Source organism: Plasmodium cynomolgi, chromosome 12 (assembly GCF_000321355.1).
Source record: "Plasmodium cynomolgi strain B DNA, chromosome 12, whole genome shotgun sequence".
NCBI classification, from domain to species: Eukaryota; Apicomplexa; class Aconoidasida; order Haemosporida; family Plasmodiidae; genus Plasmodium; species Plasmodium cynomolgi.
In genome coordinates, this window is record NC_020405.1 from 2,119,274 (window position 1) to 2,139,090 (window position 19,817).

At 41.4% G+C, this 19,817-nt stretch overlaps 5 protein-coding genes across 5 annotated transcripts; 3 read left to right on the forward strand and 2 right to left on the reverse strand.

Moving 5' to 3' along the window:
- Positions 1–1,778: 1,778 nt before the first annotated feature.
- Positions 1,779–5,157, forward strand: PCYB_125870 (hypothetical protein; the record flags this gene model as incomplete). The annotated part of the gene is made up of 2 exons (XM_004223920.1): positions 1,779–2,130; positions 2,504–5,157. 2 exons carry the CDS (start codon positions 1,779–1,781, stop codon positions 5,155–5,157), a joined length of 3,006 nt encoding a protein of 1,001 aa, XP_004223968.1.
- Positions 5,158–6,130: 973 nt separating this feature from the next.
- On the forward strand, positions 6,131–7,928 carry PCYB_125880 (hypothetical protein; the record flags this gene model as incomplete). The annotated part of the gene is made up of 2 exons (XM_004223921.1): positions 6,131–7,390; positions 7,854–7,928. 2 exons carry the CDS (start codon positions 6,131–6,133, stop codon positions 7,926–7,928), a joined length of 1,335 nt encoding a protein of 444 aa, XP_004223969.1.
- PCYB_125890 (hypothetical protein) lies at positions 7,800–10,040 on the reverse strand (the record flags this gene model as incomplete). Its single annotated transcript, XM_004223922.1, has 2 exons — positions 7,800–8,824; positions 8,960–10,040. The coding sequence occupies 2 exons, from the start codon at positions 10,038–10,040 to the stop codon at positions 7,800–7,802; spliced, it is 2,106 nt and encodes a 701-aa protein (XP_004223970.1).
- Positions 10,041–11,998: 1,958 nt separating this feature from the next.
- PCYB_125900 (serine hydroxymethyltransferase) lies at positions 11,999–12,874 on the forward strand (the record flags this gene model as incomplete). The annotated part of the gene is made up of 1 exon (XM_004223923.1): positions 11,999–12,874. A coding segment is annotated over one exon (876 nt), but the record flags the coding sequence as incomplete, so codon positions are not given.
- Positions 12,875–13,963: 1,089 nt separating this feature from the next.
- PCYB_125910 (transcription factor with AP2 domain(s)) lies at positions 13,964–15,279 on the reverse strand (the record flags this gene model as incomplete). The annotated part of the gene is made up of 2 exons (XM_004223924.1): positions 13,964–14,040; positions 14,382–15,279. The coding sequence occupies 2 exons, from the start codon at positions 15,277–15,279 to the stop codon at positions 13,964–13,966; spliced, it is 975 nt and encodes a 324-aa protein (XP_004223972.1).
- Positions 15,280–19,817: the final 4,538 nt, after the last annotated feature.

A 19,817-nucleotide genomic window follows, 5' to 3' on the forward strand; every position in this document is an offset into this window, starting at 1 on the left:
ATCACGAGCGGTGAAAATAAAACGAGCTGAGCGCGTAATAAAAATAAAGTATGCCTATGCTGTGGAAAATGAAAACGAGAAATTATTTCTTGCGTTCGTTTCTCCTTAAAAAAAAAAAAGCAGCATGGAGTAGGTAAAATCCTCCCTTGGAATTTTATGCGCACAAAAAAATGGTGTAAAAGGGTGGTGTGAAATTTCACGAACTGGCATATAAAATTTGACTGCGTTGTGAAAAGAGGTTACAAACACGTGCTGATGATGATTACCGTTTAAGTGTGTTAAAACGTTATGGGTTTTTTTTTCCCCCATCAACACTGCTATTAGTGTATCATTATCTATCGTGTAATGTTCTCTGCAAATAGCAGAGCTAGGCATGGGACTGATTAACACTTAAAATGGCAGCACACAGTTGAGCGCGGTGAGCTTTTTTCCAAAAGGGGAAAAAAAATGAACTGAAATGTGAAAGCTTATAAGCAAGCACAATATGAAATAAACTGCACATTTCTGTTGTCCCAAGGGTAGTTTCGTGCATTTGTCATGCGCATTATTTTATTTTTTAATTTTTTTTTTTCCTTTTCCGTGGATCGCAACATTTATGAACAAAAAAGGTAGAACAATTTTTCACTTAACGAAGCAGTTTAGATCCGAATGGATAACATACACATGTATATATGTGCTCATTTTTTTTTTTTTTTCACTCCAGGCAAACATTGTGATACGCAACGCACTCTATCACATAACACTGCTGTTTAATGTGTACATACATTGTTCACTGTAAAGGTTTATTTATTTTATTTTATTTTTAATTCGTGCGCATTGGCATGTTCAAGGTCCTCCACGGACAAGTTTCACCGGCACAGTTCGGATTTGCGAAGGGACCCCGTTTTACTAAAAGAACCCTCCGTATGCTTCACTCCAAGAGGCGTAATTGCGGATAAGGCATTTTAGACAAAGGAGCATTTGCCCTACATTTGGGAGCACCTCAAAGGGTGTTTTCAGATTTGAAGCGCGCTTAACTCGGGGGTGAAATACCCTCGTTCGAAGGGTGCATACACGGTTGAGTGTACATATGAGGTGAGAGCACATACAGGAGTGCATACTAGAGTGAGCGCTAGAGTGCATACTGGAGTGAACACTGGAGTGCATGCTGGAACGAACACTGAAGTGCATATTGCAGCACCTCCTCGCTGCTGACCCTACACCGTAATAACGAAAAAAAAGACATTAGGAAAAAAAAAAAATTTAACGTGTATGCTGAAGATGATTCACTTTTTCTCGTCTATTCAAAAAAAAAAAAAATTATTTTATGACGCTTGTAATAATGTACCATTTTAAAAGAGGCATTTTCCCCCTCACCGCTGTGTTAATTTACTTAAAAATCTTTTAACGTTAGTATGGTAATAAACCACCGGGAGGGTTCACATATAGCGTAGAAGCGTTATGGGCACCCTTTCCTTGCGGCATTAACATTTCGCCGTACTGGAAAAAAAAAAAAAGAAAAGAAAATAAAATAAAATAAAATGCAAAAGGGAAGACTCGAAGAGGCGCTCTTCGGTCCTTCACATTTGTTTTTGTTTTGACACACGTTTGTTTAAACATGTGAACACGCAAGTGTGTAAATATGCAAAAGTGCAAATGTGCGAAAGTGCAAATGTGCAAATGTGCAAAGGTGTAGATACACGAACATACACGTCTGTACACACATGCCCTCATTCGCGCGTCGTTGTTGCTGAAACGCATTGGCCCCCCCATTTGGAACCCCTCTTTTGCATCACAAAATGGACAAAAAAAAACGCAGCGGAACATCCTCCACATTCAAGGAAATTCAAAGCTTCAACAAATCCTACCTGGACCTGAGCAATTACAGTAAAGATAATTATGGCAAGCAAAATTCCATTAACAATACAAATGAGGTCTTCGAGTTCTTTACCAGCATAACCAACAACCAGAAGGACATAAGCAAAAAGTACGAGCAGTTATTTTCCTTAATTAAAAAGTTTGGGAAGGAAATTAAATACCTGCTAGCCAAAAATGACGAGTACAGCGGTATCCTCATCGACACCAAAGAATGCGTGAAAAGGATAAAGTCCAAACTCAGTGGGGATTCCTGCGAGGAGTTCGAGAATTTAGGTAAATCGGAGGTGAAATGCTAGTCACTCATAAGTGATACTCAGGAGCACAACAAATTAGGACTAACAGCAGACACGCTGCAAAGAAAGAGTCACATGAAAGCGAAAAGGCGAAGCCCAAATCTATGCAACGTAGTAGCGTGGAAACCTGAGCCCAATGCTCCTCACACCGTAGAAAAGACCATGCACTCGCTTAAAAGAAGCGGTTCTTCATCAAATAGGCATCTTCACTAGGCAGCAATAAGTTGAACAATCGCTATGTAAGTACCACGTTTTTGCGAATAGGCCTGTGTGGGGAGACATTTTTTTTTTTTGTATATCCTCCACACATACACACCCCAAATGGCGATCCCTTTTCTCCCCTCTTTTTTCAGAGGAGGAACTGCTGAAAGACAAAAATAACATCGACGTGATAAGCAAAATAGTGACCTACCTCTGGGAAGAAATAGGATACTACAACAAAAACTCCAGTGAGTGGAATAAAAAAATCGAGGAGTTAAAAAAGTACATCGGAAGTAAAGATGAATTTATAAAGCTAGAAAGGAAACTAACCCTAACAAGTGAAGAACTGAAAAAGGAAATGGTAGATAATATGAGTTCCCTTAAAGAACAACAAGATTTGAAAATAAAAATTAAGGAAGAGAGAAATATTTACAGAAAGGATATTCAAAATGTGCACGAAAAAATTCTTTATGTCATTTTAAAATTTCTGTTACGTGATAAAAGGTGTAAAACTCAGAAATATTTTTTTCTTTTCTGGTTGAATACAACTAGAAGGAGGAAAGAAGCAACGAACCAAATGATATCACGCCTTGAGAAAAAAATGCAGTGTCTATTATTCTTTTGCTTCAGAAAGTTAAAGAGTAATTCGTTCGAAGGGCATTTAATTGATAAGATTACGGGCCTGGTCGATTTCCCGCTGCATGGGAATGGTGGTCGCGGCAGCTCGCAAAGGGGTATCCCGAGCAAAGCAGGGCGCGGCTACGATTATAAAGGCAATACCAATGACAGCGGTAATCACTACAGCAGCGGCAATCACTACAGAAGCGACAATCACTACAGCAGCGACAATCACTACAGCAGCGGTAATCACCAAAACAGTCGAAATACCTTGCGCAGCACACCGCAGGAGAGAAACAAAAGCAGCGTGTTCTCCAACCTAGTGAACAGCGACAAAACCCGAGACGGTGATAACACGTCTCCCGTTAGTTATGACCACCTTAATAGTGCATCGAGGAAGCGAAGCGAATCGATGCTTTTTTACAAGAAGGAAAATAGCTCTGCCACGCAAAAAAGTGATGTAGCGACAAACTTGTATGACCAGTCTGGGGATTTCTCATCCGGGAAGAGGGACACCCAGCGGTTTGGAAACGATAGCGAGGATGGCGAGAGGGGTGGCGGCAACGTCGACCGCAGGGGCAGCCACATCGACGCGAATGGGTCCTACGAAAAGAATGGGTCCTACGAAAAGAACAGCTCCTACGAAAAGAATGGATCCTACGAAAAGAACAGCTCCTACGAAAAGAATGGATCCTACGAAAAGAATGGATCCTACGAAAAGAATGGATCCTACGAAAAGAACGGTTCCTACGAAAAGAATGGATCTTACGAAAAGAACGGCTCCTATGAAAAGAATGGCTCCTACGAAAAGAACGGCCCCTACGAAAAGAACAGCTCCTATGAAAAGAACGACTCCTACGAAAAGAATGGCTCATACAATAGGAACGCAGCTAACGATAGGAACTGCGCTTACCAGAAGAACAACCTGTGCGGGCCAAGCCACGAGCCGCAGGAATACCCCAGCAGGGAGTCGAACCACCACGCTGAAAAGATGTACGACAATTTAGTTCGCCAAATGAAGGATAAGGCGGACAGGAAAAGCGTAGAAATGATACACCAAACAATCAAAAAAATGAATAATAAAATTAATGACATCAGGGACACACTGGACAAGCAAAACAAAATCATGACGAATGACGACATGCACAAAAATGTCCCATATGATAAGTCTTCCCTAAATTGTAAAAATCACTCAAATAAAAAACACTCCGATCTGGATTGTAACCTCTCGGTAGCCAACAGTTCGTTAAACCTCCCCCCCGAAAGAACGTTAAGTGAATATTTAATAAATAAAAACAAGTCGAGAAATACAAACACTGATGAGTTGAACAGGGCAAAGGGGTTGAGGAAGCAAAGTGAGCACTTCCAAAAAATGAGTGAATATAATAATCGCCAAAAGAAATATGATAACCATGCACACAAGAAGAGCTATGAAAATATGGAAAAGTGGAACCTAAATAACGATAAATATTCCCACAGTAATTCTATGGATATGACAAGTGTTGACGAGAGTTACCTTTACCAGAGAGAGTCCAAAAGCAGTGCTCGCAGTGGTTCCCATCTGAAGAATGCTGCCAGCGGTCTCGGCGGTGGTCATAGCAGCAGCATAGGAAGTGGCATCGGAGGAGGCCAATACAGTGCCGCGTGCAGCAGCAAGGGGGAAACCAAGCGTGGCGGCAGGGGGGACTCCAGAGGTGAAGCCAGACACGAGTCCAGACGCGAGTCCAGACGAGACTCCAAACGAGACTCCAAGCATGACTCCAAGCATGACTCCAAGCATGACTCCAAGTATGACTCCAAGCATGACTCCAAGCATGACTCCAAGCATGACTCCAAGCATTACCCCAAAAGCGACGGCAGAGAGGCGAAATCCGCGCACAGTACGCACCACGCGACGAGCAACAGACGGGACTTTATCGAAAATAGCAATGCGAGTTCTTCCCCGTCGGATATAAAGCTCATTCTCAGGACCGGAGGGGGCTTTCGAAAACTAAGTGAACACTGTCAAAAAAATTATATAGAAAAATTGAACTACCTGAATGATAACAATTTGTTGGGTTACGAAACGAACCTTAACATAAAAATAAAAGGACACCCATTTATACATAATGTGCCCAATGGTCAACAAAAGGATCACAAAAAGGAAAAAAGACACAGATCACTTTCTAAGTTTTATAATATGCATTAAAAAGTGAGCTCTTTACAATCACTGCAAATCGCTTCAAAGAATGGTACGTGAGGAGAGGCAAATCTATTTTTCCCTCCCCATGTAGGAGGAGAACATTCCAGTCCTTTATCGCCATTCTTCAAATTTTAAAAATATTTTCCCCTTTTTTTTTTTTTTTTTTTTTTTTTTTGTGTGTGTTTTTTTTTTTTTTTTTTAAATAATTCAGTCATTACAGTCTTCATTCCAGAAAACGCCAAGCGTGTTTACATCAACTTCAAAGTTTCATCGAAATTTTGTTCATTTTTATATTCTTGCTGTTAACCCTGTTTTTATATTTTTTTTTACTGTACTGCATACGTACGTATTGTGCGTATCGATACGTACATCCTCCTCCCTTTTTGCATAGTTAGCTATTTGCCGCTTTTTTTTTTTCTCGCCTGAACTGGTCGTAAAAAATGGGATAAAATAATTCACACGCTGTAAGACTGAAAGCGGTACAGCTTTGGTCAAAACGGGGGCACCTCTCCGCTACGTCGCTCACACATAGGTATATGTGAGTATATATACATATTTGCCTGTATGTAGGATGAGCTCTTTTTGAAAGTGATTGGAAGTGGTGTTCCTTCCCCCGTAGAGTGCGCTGAGTGCCCCTACGTAAAGTTATAAATGCCCACAAAATTAAGCAAACGGCCAACTGCTGAGCAACCCCAAATGCTAATCGGCCCAGTCAGTGCGCGCCAGTAGCATATCACGGTTAAAATAAAGGTTATGTAGCTTTGGGTAGGCAGAGCTGCCTACATAAGTGTACATATAGGAACGCATGTTTGTGTATGCTTAGTCTCGTGGGATGCCCCAAACAAATGATCATGCAACATTTTTCCAAGCCCTTTTGAGAAGAATGAACAGGGAAAAAAAAAAAAAGCGGACATAGATAGTAAACGTAGCATTGCACCCCCTCAGCCCAGTTGTCACCTTTGTGAGGAAACTTCCTAAAATGAAAAATGAAAGCAAGCACATGGAAAAAACAAATTTCGAAAATGGCAAAATATATGTAATATATGACGAGATTTATGATACACATAGGAAGGAAAAAAGGAGGAGAAATTATTACTGCAAAATTGTGAGGTTCCCCAACCCTCGAGTGTTAATAATCAGGGCGTTAAGTGAAGTGTATAATTTGAAGGACAGAGTGGAGTATCTCCCTCGTAGTTACCACTTCGGCGTACTAAACACACACAGTTATTTCAATGGGGAAAAAAGGAGCGTCTACGAGACGCTGCTCCTTATGCATGCCCTGAATGGCAAAAGGGAGTTAGCAAAGAGCGTGAGTGGCGAAGCGGGAGTGAGCCCCAGAAACGAAGGCAAAAATTACCAGGGCATACACCATAGCAACGAAGGAACAAATGACCAGGGCATGAACCCTAGCAACGAAGGAACAAATGACCAGGGCAACAACGACGCCACAGCATTGACCAAGGTAAGAAGAACCAGGAAACATGAAGACCTATACTTATTTCACATTTTGAACGAGGCCCACCAAGTGTATGAATATTTTTTTTACCTGTATGGCAAATGCTACCAAAAGTACACTCGCCAATTTTTCGTAAACATAAATCTGAACTACAATTTGGTCAGAGGATTTATAAAATTGCAATACATGAATGACCACATGTCAAGAAAGTACAAAAATGTGTCCCTCGACAGTATGTTGAATAGGCTGATAAAACTACTGCATTTGTTTTCACAGCTTGGGAAGAATTATGAGAGAGTTGAGTGCATCGTCTTGTACGTATATTTCTACACCTTTTTATGTGTGCCCATTTGTTTCTACCCATGGGGTTGCCCTAATTTCGATCGCTTAAGCAGAAAAATACTCAACGACGGAAACGTTAATATGATCATTAACTATGTGCATGCCAATAAAAAGAGCTTATTTTCCCTCCTCCTAAATATCACAGAAGAATCATCTGGCTATTTCGAAACTTACGATTTTAACCTGGCGATATTGATGAACGAAGTTGCCGGGGGAAGCGACAATTTGCAGCTACGCTACGATGATAGAAATGGTCCGTGTTACCTCGGCCATAATGCTGCCCTGTTCGAAAGGAATGAAGGGTACATCAACTTGAGTGAATATCGCCTACTGAAAGACATAGGCTATAATTCGCTGAGGCAGCTGTACAAGCCGCACTTCTATCACTTGACAGTGTTGAGAAGGACGTTTTTGTTTCACAGAAAAATGGAAGTCATTCTGGTTTTTTTACGCCTCCTGGCCAAACGGGTGGTCGACATGGACCAGCACTACAGGGGGTGTGCAAAGGGGGGGCAGTAAAAGTGGGCCAACAGGGGTTCACGGGAGGGGAAGCAGGCGCAGGAGCAGCATTAGTAGCAGCATTAGCAGCAGCAGCATTAGTAGCAGCATTAGCAGCAGCATTAGCAGCAGCAGCGGGGTTCTATCTAAACTTCCCACCCCACCCTCTATACACACACACACAAATTTGGACCAATGCGAGCGCTTCTTTTTACGCCGCATCGGTCGAGCGCGCACCAAAGCGGCTACATTTGTTGCACAAATTTTATTTGCCCACTCGAATGTTACTTTTTCTGTGTGCTCATTTTTCACCACCACCCGCTGTGCACCATTTCTTTTCCTGAGCGAGCTGCTAAAAGGATAACAGAATGCCCCGCACATACTCGCGCCTCTCCCTGTCGCTCAGTGTGTCGAAATATTTCGTGTTGAGGGGGCGCACATTATAGCCAAACAGTTGCAAATGGCCAATGACGATTTTTGAATCGCCGAGTTGTCTGATTATTTCATTTCTCGTGGTATCCTGCGTGAGCATGACAACTTGCCTTTTGTCTCCCCTTATTAAAATATCTAGCACATAGGGGCAATATATGTCAACTGAAACGTCGTGACCAATGTGGAACTCATCGAGGATTTGCGAAACGGACGATAGAATTTTGGAGAAGGAAAACATATTCTCCTTTCTTTTTAAAAAGAAAATTTTCAAACATTCCAAGACGCAAAATTTAGGTAAGTCATACTCCATCCATTTGAACTGGATCATATGAGATAACCACAGCAGGCAAACTTGATTTTTCTTTTTTTCCCAGTAAGTACTTTTTCCAATTTTTCTCCAAACGAATGAGAAGAAGTACGTATTGACATGATACAGATTTGATAGAACTAATGCGTAGGAAATATTAATTGCTGTTTCTTCGTCGATCTCTTCAATGTAATCTTCCAGATAGTTCACAGCTGCTGTGATGCACAGATCGATTGCCTTATGGGGGAAGTGGAAAAAGGCCAAAGACTCCATTAAAATGGACACTTCTTTTAGGGTTAAGGAGCACTCCTTTCTGTTAATGTAAAGCTGGTGAAAATATGGCTCAAACTTTTCTGCCCCTAAAATAATACACCTTTGGAACAATAAATTCATCCTTTTGAATGAATTCAAAATGAGGGAAATATCTTTGTAGGAAAATTTATCAAAATTTTTCTCCATCAGCTTGGAAAGGTGGAAAAAAAATCGATCATGTTCTAGTGCAAAAATTCGATGCTTGGAAAACGCATCAGCTATCATGCTGAAATTGGTGGGTGTCAGATACTGCGTGTAGTAATAAACAACTTTCTCGCTCATTTTAAAAAAGGAAGGATTGTACACATAAACGTGTTTGTAAATTTCTACGCTTTGGAGGAACAGGTCGAGGTTTAGGAAAATGGGGCAACAGTAGACGGGTCTCTCTTTTGGAGGGGGAGTTCCCCATAGAGGGGATTCACTGGGGGGCATACATTCCAAGCCATTAGCTAAGCTCGTACCTACTACACTATTTTGTGCACAGCTTTCCTTGTTCCTCTGCACTGGGGTACCTTCCCGATGTGGTGCGTTTTCCGTTAACTTTACTCCCTCTTCGAAGGCCCTCCCCAGGGGGTCGGTTAAAAAATTCTTTTTAGAAAAATATTTTTCACTCAAGTTAAGAGATGAAAATATTTCGTCACTCGACAAGGGATAGTTCACATCATACTTATAATTCATGTAGACATAACTTCCTACCTGTTCATGCACAATTTCCCTCCTTAATTGGATGAAATTATTTAACAAGACGGTGTTTATCAGCCTGTTATATATGTCTAGGTTGTAGTACCCAGCCCAAATGTACGTGTTAAAGCATTGAAGAAGTAACTGGACAACCGAATGGATCTGCACGATTTTTTGATTTCCATTTTCAAACTGTTCCTTAATATATGCGTCGAAATTTTTTAGCGGATTCATAAACGAATTGAAGAGAAGGAAGTGCTTGTAATTTAACTCCTTCAGGGATATCAAAATGTGGCAGATGGAGACTACATCAAAGTGCTTTCTATTTTTGTATATGTCATCTATGAGCAAGTTAAATCGCTCATCTCGAACTATGATTTCCTCCACTTTTCTGTTTTTCTCAAAAAAATTTTCACTTTCTAGTAACTCCTTGTTTTTTAGGACGTCGAAAATGTGTTGGTACCTTTCTATTAAATTTTTTTCAATTTTGTCAAATCCTGAAAGATCTCTACTTTTGCACAGCTCGGAGTTGCTCCTACTGAGTAGAAGTTCGTCTGATTTACTTGGATGGCTAGCTTCTTGCTTGTATGGTGCGTCTTCTAAGTGGTTGCCTCCCGTCACATACCCCGTTCCTACTTCCCCCCCTTCTTCTGCCTTCACAAATCTGTTTGTGTACCTCCTAAATGGTATACTTACATCACTGTCGCCTTCGCTTTCCCTTTTCTTCCTCTCCTCATTAACAAAACCGGCTAGCATCCGTATCGCCGTTATCAGGTTCTGTAGGAATAAAGCTCCCCTGTGTGTTATAAGTATAGACAGAATGTCTTCGTACGTCTGGCACTTTAAGATGCTCTTATCCATCTGCATGCATATTTCGTTTATATAGATCATCGAGTTCGTTTCGTCTAAAATTTTTTCAATTGAGTTCGTCTCAGCGGAGCCCTCATTTGAGACTTTAAATCGCGTTAGCTGTTCTGCGGACTGACTGCACTGCGCAGTTGCGATGGTTCTACTTCCCCTACTGGGAGATACGCCAACATGGCATGACGAGTCATTTTTACTTCTTCCCCTGCTCCGATATCCTACCCGCGTCACGCTGTGGTGAATTTTTCTTGTTCTTTGCTGTGTTCCATGTGGACTGAGGGCACTTCTCCTTTTTATGACATATATGAGGCCCCTCTTTTGCCCCTGTGTGACGAAGTCGTTTCTCTTCCTATGTTGGATCAACTGAAGTAACAATTTTTCTAACATTTAAAGCTGCTTTTACTTTTCAACATGGAGCTCTCTGGCATGGTTAAGTTGGTCGCACATGTGTACGCTGCGTGGGTGTCAGCGTTAATGTCAGCGCGGATGTGCATACATTCGTATATGTCACCCCGTGTACCTATGACACCCTGCTCAGATAAATTCCAAATGTTCTTCCTCCTTTTCGTTCACGCGAAAGTGGTTTCCCTTTTGTTTTACAGTTATGGAGGTGGCCTTTCCAAATATTCGCGCATGGGGAAAAATCGGGAACCTCCTCCTGTCACCGCTTTCTTTTTTTTTTTTGAGTACGATTTGGTGATAGTGCGGAAAAAGAAGAACCTATGCTGCTACGAACTCGCGGCGAATAATGAAATGTTTTTTTTTTTCCTACCCCATTTGTGACAAGGAAGAGTCAGGAAAGTCCTTAAAAATATTTTCATGAAAGATGTTGTTTTATCCTGGAGAGAAACCAAACGGATCCGTTCTACCCTTCAAGCGGTGCACATAATTGAGGAGGCTCTCCTGCGTGTGTGCTTGCCGTGGAAGGGTGGTTACGCGGGAGGGCGTCCAACGAAGGGCACAAATTAGCGCGCGAGTGGCAGGCTGGATTTTTTAGCGCTCATTTTGAGAGGCCATTTTGAGCGGCCATTTTGAGCGGCCATTTTGAGCGAACATTTTGAGCGACTATTTTGAGCGGCCATTTTGAGAAGCCATTTTGAGCAGCCTTTTTGCTATGGCCAGTTTGCCCCTACAACACTCATTTATTCCAGTGAGCCAGGGAAACGCAGCGAGACCCCCCATATGGACGCGCTCCTTCCCTACAGCGCAGTTATATGCAGCCCTCATCTAAACGTTTTGCAGATGCAGCGTTGGTGCGAATATTTCTATATGAATTGACTAGTGCGCTGTAGCGAGGGGGGATCCACGAATTGGAATCGTGGAGGCAAACGTGAACTCCAGTAGGCACAATTACGTACACAGTCACTCCTGCGGCTGGCGCAGTCGCACTGTCGAGCTGATCTTACCATTGTGCAAAGAACAGTGATAATGGCTTCATTCCACCCCCGAGTACCGCGGGGCTTCGTCGCACGATATCTGCGTGCCTTCTCACCCGTCGAGGGGAAAAGATACATCCCCTGCCACTCCCTGCGAAACCAAGGGGACTTAAAAAGTGTAGATGACGAAGCTTTCAATTTGATTTCATCTCATTACAAAAATGGGAACTGTCTAAACTTATCCGTAAGTAACAATATCATCCCAAAATATTTACGAGAATATTTTTCACTCGACTTGAATAAAAGCCTCTCCTTCGATGTGAGCCATTTAAAAATGATTGAAGACATGGCATTAAGTTTGTTTCACTTGGAGCCAAAATATTGGGGATGTACATTCGGCGTAAACAGCATTGCTGATTGCTCCCCCGGAGAAGTGAACGATCCCTTCATTTTCACTTTATTTCGAAGTCTTACTAATTGCAAAGGTAGAGTAATGAACATAAGTTTTTCCTTAACAGAAGAAGAGGGGGAAGCAAATAACCCCCTCATAGAAAACTTTTTTGACTGCGTTAATGTAAGGAAAAAGTCGATTATGAGGAAATACATAAAATATATGACGCTTTTAACCCTCATTTGGTACACGTGGACGAAACGAACAACCCTCACAATTTTAATTACGATTTTTTTAGCAGCTTGAAAGACATAAACAAATGTGTAGTCATTACAAATATTAGCAATAAGGGTAGTTTAATTTCGCAGGATTTTATTCCCTCTCCTTTTAACCATTCCGATGTTGTGTATACCTATTTTAACGAAAATATGAGGGCACTTAACTGCCATGTTATTTTTTACAAAAGGGGGTATAAGCAGGTGGACACGGAGGGGAAATTAATCCATTATGAGTATGAAAAAAAACTGAAAAATCATTTCCTCCCCATTCGAGTAAATAACACCATTTTTTCCTTTCAGACGTCTTTCAGAATGATGAAAAATGCCGAATTTAAGGAGTACGTAATTCAGTCCAAAGAAAACACGCGTGCACTTTTTTCCCACTTAAATAAAGATTTTTTTAACATACAATATGCACAAAATAGTAACTTCCTAAATTTAAATTGCACAATTTCCCCTTTTAACGTGTACGAATTTCACGCATTTTGCAAAGAATTAAACATTTTTTTTGACATCCTCAATCCATTTAAGTATGCCCAGAAATCTTTTAATGTTGGAACAAATTATTTGACGAGCATGGGTCTCCTGGAGGGTGACATGAAGACTGTAGCGGAGTTCCTAAACCGTACTCTTTCTCTATATCTTTGTGCAAAGCGGCAGACCAATTGCGCCAACAACGAATTCGTGCAATTTTTAAAACACACTTATGTGAAGTCTCCAAATATGTTGTCCCTTTCAAACGACATTTTTTGTTTCATTTCGTCTTTCCCGGACGTTCAAAGTTGACTGCTTTGCTCACCCATTGAATGTTTTTTTTTTTTTTTTTTTTTGTGTAACTTAATTTTGCAAATGTGACTTGCGGCAAGGAGTATTTGGACCATTCGCAGGGTGCCTCTTGTTTACTTGTGTGTAATAAGAAGGGGTAAGAGCTGCATAGAAATGTACATACAGCAACGTCCAGGCGTATGTACGAAGGTGTACTCCAGGGCATTCCCATACTTATTCGCCGTTTCCCACGAACAGAAAAAGCAAAAAAAAAAAAAATTAAAGTCAAAACCAAAATAGACGTCAAAATGAAAAAGAAATCCCCAGCGTGGACATAGAACTTACCGAGTGGGCAAAAATGAAACACCTAAACGGGTACCCATTTGACGGGACACGCAAAAATAAAATGACAGCAGACTTGGTGAGAAAAAATAACCCCCATTCATCATCGCGCATACGCTGTGAAATGTACTTCAATCATTTTTAAAACTTTTTCATATGACAAAATGGGGTGGTGCAACGTTCGTTCCACCGTATGTCTTCGTCACCAAAAGGGTGTACACTCGAGCGAAAGCGAGTTTGCAGATACGGTGCGCACAGAATTACACACAAATATGTGAACTCATGCACAGGTGAGCACACGTCTGGGCTCTTCTCCACGCATACTGAGCGGTATCGAAGGGAAGACCCAACTTTTGGTCGTCGATCCATTTGGTAAAGCTGGCCAAATGGCAAAAACACCTACTGGTACTGATTCATTAAAGAAGAAAGGAGCAACGGTCGCGTGCGCCAAGAGGTACCCACACAAATAGCACCTACGCAAGCAGCCGTGAAGAAACACTTCTCGCTTAAAAGAATTCGAAGGAGACAAAACTAAAAAGGAAACTCTTTTGTCACTTAAAAAAAATAAAATAAAAAAATAACATTTTCGTTGACATGCGAATGGTACTCACAACAAATTTAAAAGAAAACGCTTTGGTGTCCCCTTTCCAGTAGAATCATCCTTCAGCCCCTCCACAAAAAAAAAAGGAAAAAAATGCAAAGCCAGAGAAGCTGGTAAATGTGTGCCAAATGAATTATTAAAAATGAAGGGAATGTTTGCGTAATGTGTCAGAGCAAAAGTTCTGCCTCCTTTTTTTCTCTCCACTCGATTGCCTTTTGTCTTGCTAGTTGAACCGACTTATACTCTGAAGGGGGAGGAAGGGGAAGGCGCGCATGTGTGCGTATAGACATGTGCGAAGGAGCGGGGGAGCATAGCCGCTTGGAGCGCGAACGAGGCGAATCCAAAGCTGCTCGAAGCGCGCATCGTTATGCTTAAAAATGAAGAAGCGGTGAAGCTGTGGTGAAGATGCAGCGAAGGCGCGGCGAAGAAGCGTTAAACGGGAGACATTCATACTGACACACACACATATAAATACACGCATATGTGTACAGTTCGCAACTCTGTCCAGTTGGCCGCCTTGCCGCTTGCACCTCCACCTCTGCCTATAGCTATGCTCTTCTCTCCTCGCCGCCCCTCCATCTTTACCATTGACTGAAAATCCCTTCGTCTGAATCTTCCCATTTTCCTTCCAGTTCGCCCTCCAGAGCTTCCTCGACTTGTCATAATAAACCCCCTTCCTAGCCTCAAAGGATGCAACAACCCCGTCTATCTCGAGGTCATAGTACCCTGTTCTCTTCTTCGGCTTGGGGTTTACGGAAGTGTTTAAATTTTTCACCTTCTGATTTTCTTTCTTCTTCGCGTACATTTTTTTAACCTTCTTAGAGGTATCGTTCTGTGAAGAGGAAGCCCCATTGGGGGAGGCTGCACCGCTTGGTGTGGCCATCACTCTTGGTGTGGCTATCACGCTTGGTGAAATAACCCCATTTGTTGGTCCCCCCCCGTTTGGCGTGACCACTCCATTTTTTGTTTCCTCCAAGTCGCACAAGTCAAAGATGTAGGTGGGGATCTCCATCGCCTGGATGATATACGATTTATGTTTCTGGTTTTCCAAAATGTCCAAGGAATTTAAAAATTTCTTAATGTCCATAGACTTGTTAAAATTCTTTCTATACCAGGGTTGGATAAATTCATTCATATTGACATAAATATCTGGGCTCTTTTCAAATGAACAGGAGTAATCGTAATCATTTAGACACTCCTGTGTAAATAGGAATGGCTTGTAATTAGGCTCGTGTACCTTCCTCAATTCGTCTAGTTCGTCTACAATAATTTTTAGCATAAAGAAATCCAAGTGCTTAACAGTTTCGATGTTTAAAGATCGGAATATCAGTATGTATATTTTTAACTCTTCGACACATATGGTCATAATTTTTTTCCAATGAAAAAAAAAGTTCGCTTCGTATTCTCCCCAGATGGGTATCTTTTTCCTTATTTCTAGTAACAAATCGTAGCAATTAATTTGGTGATGTAAAAACAATTCCATGTGTACCTTTTTTCTCGTCAGGCTGTTCAATTCTATATATTTTCTTAACTCCTTTTTGTAGTTTTTTGTAACATTCATTGTGGAATGTTTATCATTTTTTTCTTCTCCTACTATGTGCTTTCCATTTTCGTAATCGTTTTCCTCCTTGATTTTTTTCTCTGTACTTTTTTCTTGTGTATCTTCTTTTATGCTTCCCCACGGTACAGGATCGCATCGTCTGATTTCCTCACTTCTGCTTCGGCATGCATTCCTCTGCCTATCTCTTCCTCCTTTGGGCAGCTCTTTACAGTAAGCGTCCTCCCTTCCAATTTGCAACTGGCCATTATAGAGAAAGGCGTTTTTTCCTATGTCCGTCCTTTCGACAACTTCTTCCCCCTCGTTTTCATCATCCGTGTCGGAGGGTCTCGATGTATTCTTCACGTAATCATTCAGTGTGGATTCATTGCAAAATGGGTAACTAAAATTGGTGGTTGCATTTGTGGTTGCCTTTATGGTTGCATTTGTGGTCGCATTTGTGGTTGCCTTTATGGTTGCATTTGTGGTCGCATTTGTGGTTGCATTTGTGGTGGTCCCCCCGTGGCCATTTGGTAGCCTACTGGCTCTATCCACGTCATGCATAATCTCTGTCATAGGGGTCTTAAGCTTGTAATTTTCATCCCGCTTCACCTTCTCAACACTAATTATTTTGTTAACATGGGTCTCCTTCAAATATTCGTTATCGTCAAGTGTCATTGTATCCCCCAGATGATGTGTATTAATTGTTTGCTCGTCTAGCATTATTGAAGTTTCATAATTAATATCATCGCTTACTCCATTTCTGCACTGAATCATGTACCTGTTTTCATTCTCATAAAATTTTGATTTGTCTCCTTTGTATTTATGGACCGGTTTACTTTTTCTGCACTTTTTTTCATGCGTATGTAAAAAGTCCCCTTTGTCACCGCGCCCCTCATCGCTGCAATAGCTAACTTCGCTATCACTGCTGGAGGGGCCTCCGTTGCTAGCTGCACTTTGGCTGCCATTTGGGGTGCCACTTTGACTGCCATTTGGGGTGCCACTTTGGCTTCCACTTTGACTGCCATTTGGGCTTCCACTTTGACTGCCACTTCTGCTGCAACCAAAGGTGTCATTCGTGTGCCCCCCTTTCTGTATGTCCCCACCTCCACTCTTACACACCCCATTCGCATTGTTCTCCACTAACGAATCCCCACTTGACATGTTGCAACCTTGGCTAATTTCTCCCTCGTGCAATTGGTTGCATATATGATAGACCTTTAAGACTGTTTAACCCCTCCGTTTTATACAACTGGTTGGAGCTGATAGATCAATTTTGTTTTATTAAATCGAACCCCGTTTTTTTTTTTGGCTAGCTCCTATTGTTCATTCGGCGTATTGTTATAATCTCTTCTTGTTTCGCGAGTGATTTCTCCCTTCTTCCATATGCGTGCATACCCCTGCTTACTCATGTGCATGTGTATTTATATGCACTTGATGATCTATATGGGAAACTGGGGGGAAGTGTTCCCTTTTTTTTGCCAATTCGGAAGGTCCCAAAATGTATTGTGGTGCGGATTTACCTTCACGGGGTGCTGGTGATGCTAAAGCGGCATCATGGCACAAGCGCGAAGACGCGTATGCGTACAGTTATGCGGCTGCACCTACGCGGACATGCAGCTATGCAGCCGTTCAGCCACACAGCACACAAATGTTGAAAGACTGAATTTGTTAAAGCTAAATAACAAGGACATTGCGCAAATGTTAAAAAGGAAGTAGGAAGGAAGTTTCCTTGATGGGATTCAAACTGCATACACAAATGGGGAGTTAAAAAGAAAAATGGGCAGAGCAAAACGCAATATGAGCAGAGCAAAACGCAAAATGAGCAGGGCAAAACGCAAAATGAGCAGGGCAAAACGCAAAATGAGCAGGGCAAAACACAAAATGGGTAAAGTACAAAGAAATATTTAAAACCGAAAAAATGTCTTTAATGCAGAGAGGGGGCACAACCTCATTCGTCAGATAAAGTCGCGCAGGGGGGCACTTGGGCAGATGACTGATCAACCGGTTGCAACTCCGCTGGGCGCACCCTAACACATGGTTGCACAAATGCAAATTATTAAAGAAATAAAATCATGGCCTCATTTTTACGTATGCACGGGAAACCTGATTCATGTGTGCGTGTGTATTGGTGTGTGTGAACGTATGTATTGGTGTGTGTGAACGTGTGTACTGGTGTGTGTGAACGTGTGCGTACGCCCGTAGGTATCTGTGGAGGTGATGCTACCGGGGGAATAACCAGATCGAAAATAAAATAGCAATGAACGAAATCAAATAAAAAGTAAAACACAACGAATGGAGCAAAAAACAAATGAACATAAATGCATCTGCACTGTTTTAGCAATGTCGATTTTTTTTTTTTAATATTTCCCCACCCACCAGAAGAGCTTCAAATTACTCATTGCAAAAATAATCCGTTTGTGTATTGAGCGTTTAAACACCCCCTCTAAATACTCAGCAACGGTTGCAGTGGTGACGACAGAGCGTTAGGGTTGCACGCTTTGTGGCATGAACGCCCCTGCTAAAATGAACACAAAACCATATTAAAAAAAATAAAATAAATAAATAAACAAGTTCTGCAAAAATTTACTCGGTAAGCATATAAAATGTTGCTTGTAAAAAGAAGGAAATAATCCCTCTTCATACATAATCATGTGTGCCTCATTTAATTAAAAATTTTTGTGTTACATGCGATTGCCTTTTGAGTTGTCTGATTAAGGATTAATTTGTAATGCCTTGCCATTTGTGTGTTTTTTTTTTTTTTTAATTTCTGTGCAAAAAAGTTGAATAGTGCATGTATGCCAATTGTAAGTAAAATGTAGTATATGACAGAAAAAAAAAAAAAAGAGGGAAAAAATGCTGCCAAATAATTTAAACAAAAAAAAAAATGATTATCCTTTGAGTCTGTTGCAAATGTGCGGTGCGATTTTGCAGCGGGGGTAGCAGCAGTGTAGGTCCAGGGGGTGAATCGATGAAGGGAAGAATGGGTAAGTGGGGAAAGAAATGAGCAAATGAGGGGGCAACAAAAAGGGTAAACAGAGGGGCAAACAAAGGGGGCAAATAAACGGGAAAAAAAGGGCAAATAAAAGGGAAAAAAAGGGAAAATTTTGAGCAAATAAAGGAGCAAACAAACGATCAAACAAATGGGCTATCAAACTCGTAAACAAACGAACAAACGAATGAATGTGTGATGCCGTGCAATTTGCTCACAAAACTCATTTCGAAAAGTCGGCTTCCGTTTTAATTTTACTCCTTTTTTTACTTACCGCGCACGACAACGCAAATAGGAGTAAAAAAAAAAATGGCATACACACGAAAACGCATGATGATGTGTGCCTTGGCTGCTCATTTTTTTTTTTTTACACCCCTCCTTATTGTATGATGAGAAGGCTACTCGTGAGGCAAAATGTTTCCAACGTGGAAATCGTCTTCTACATTTGGGGAAAAAGCGGAGAAAGGGCGGAGAAAAAGCAGAGAAAAAGCGGAGAAAAACTGCTTTACGTGGACCGTTATGCCCACAGCGTAGTGGGGCGAAGCCATTCGTGCGCACTGCACAGCTAGTTAGTAATGCTTTGCAGCTATTTCTATGTGCCCCGTAGCTAGTTGATTCGGCCGCATAGCTATTTCTACGCGTCTGAAGGTACCTTCTGCACGCATTACCCTAATTTGAAGAGTTTCCCTCCCTCGTAATGTGTCCAAAACGGACGCATTCGCTTTAAGGGTGGGCAAACAAAAGGGAGAAAGACTCCAGAGAAAAATGTTACTCTGTCACTTTGAGTATTATGCATGTGTGCATCCTCGCCTGAGTCCCTTATCCGTGCCTGTGGCGGAGAGGATCTCACCCATTGACATGAGCGTATATGTACGCATGAATAAATGTAAACACGAGTAAATGCACACATGAATAAATGCACACATGAATAAATGCACACATGAATAAATGCACACATGAATAAATGCACACATGAATAAATGTACACGTGTGCATTTAGCAATCGGATGGTAGCGTAACAATTCACGAGAGCAATCCATTTAAAATGCACAGCGTTTAAGTGATATGTTGTTCATCCAAAGACACGATACGTTTCTCCGCGTGAGAACAAGCATATATAATGTCAACCGTTTCGTGTGATCCTTGACGTTATTCTACATTTTCACTATGGGAAGAGAGTCACTAGTACAAGAAGGAAATCCCATGAATCGTCCATTTGACAGGCATCTCTGAGGAAAAGCGGTCTATCATCGGGGGTGGAGGGTATAGAAATGTATGCACAATGGTAGATTAATTTTGCTAAATCGATGGTTAGGTAAAAAAAAAGAAAATAAAAGGATACCTAAATTATGCTACACTGAGTCCTTTTTCGTGGAGGAACCAAAAGAACGCCCAAATGATATATATTAACACATACATGAACCTGTAATGGATAAGAAAAATTATTTTGCAAAACGAAAATAAGTTTATCCCTTCTTATGACAACACGTTC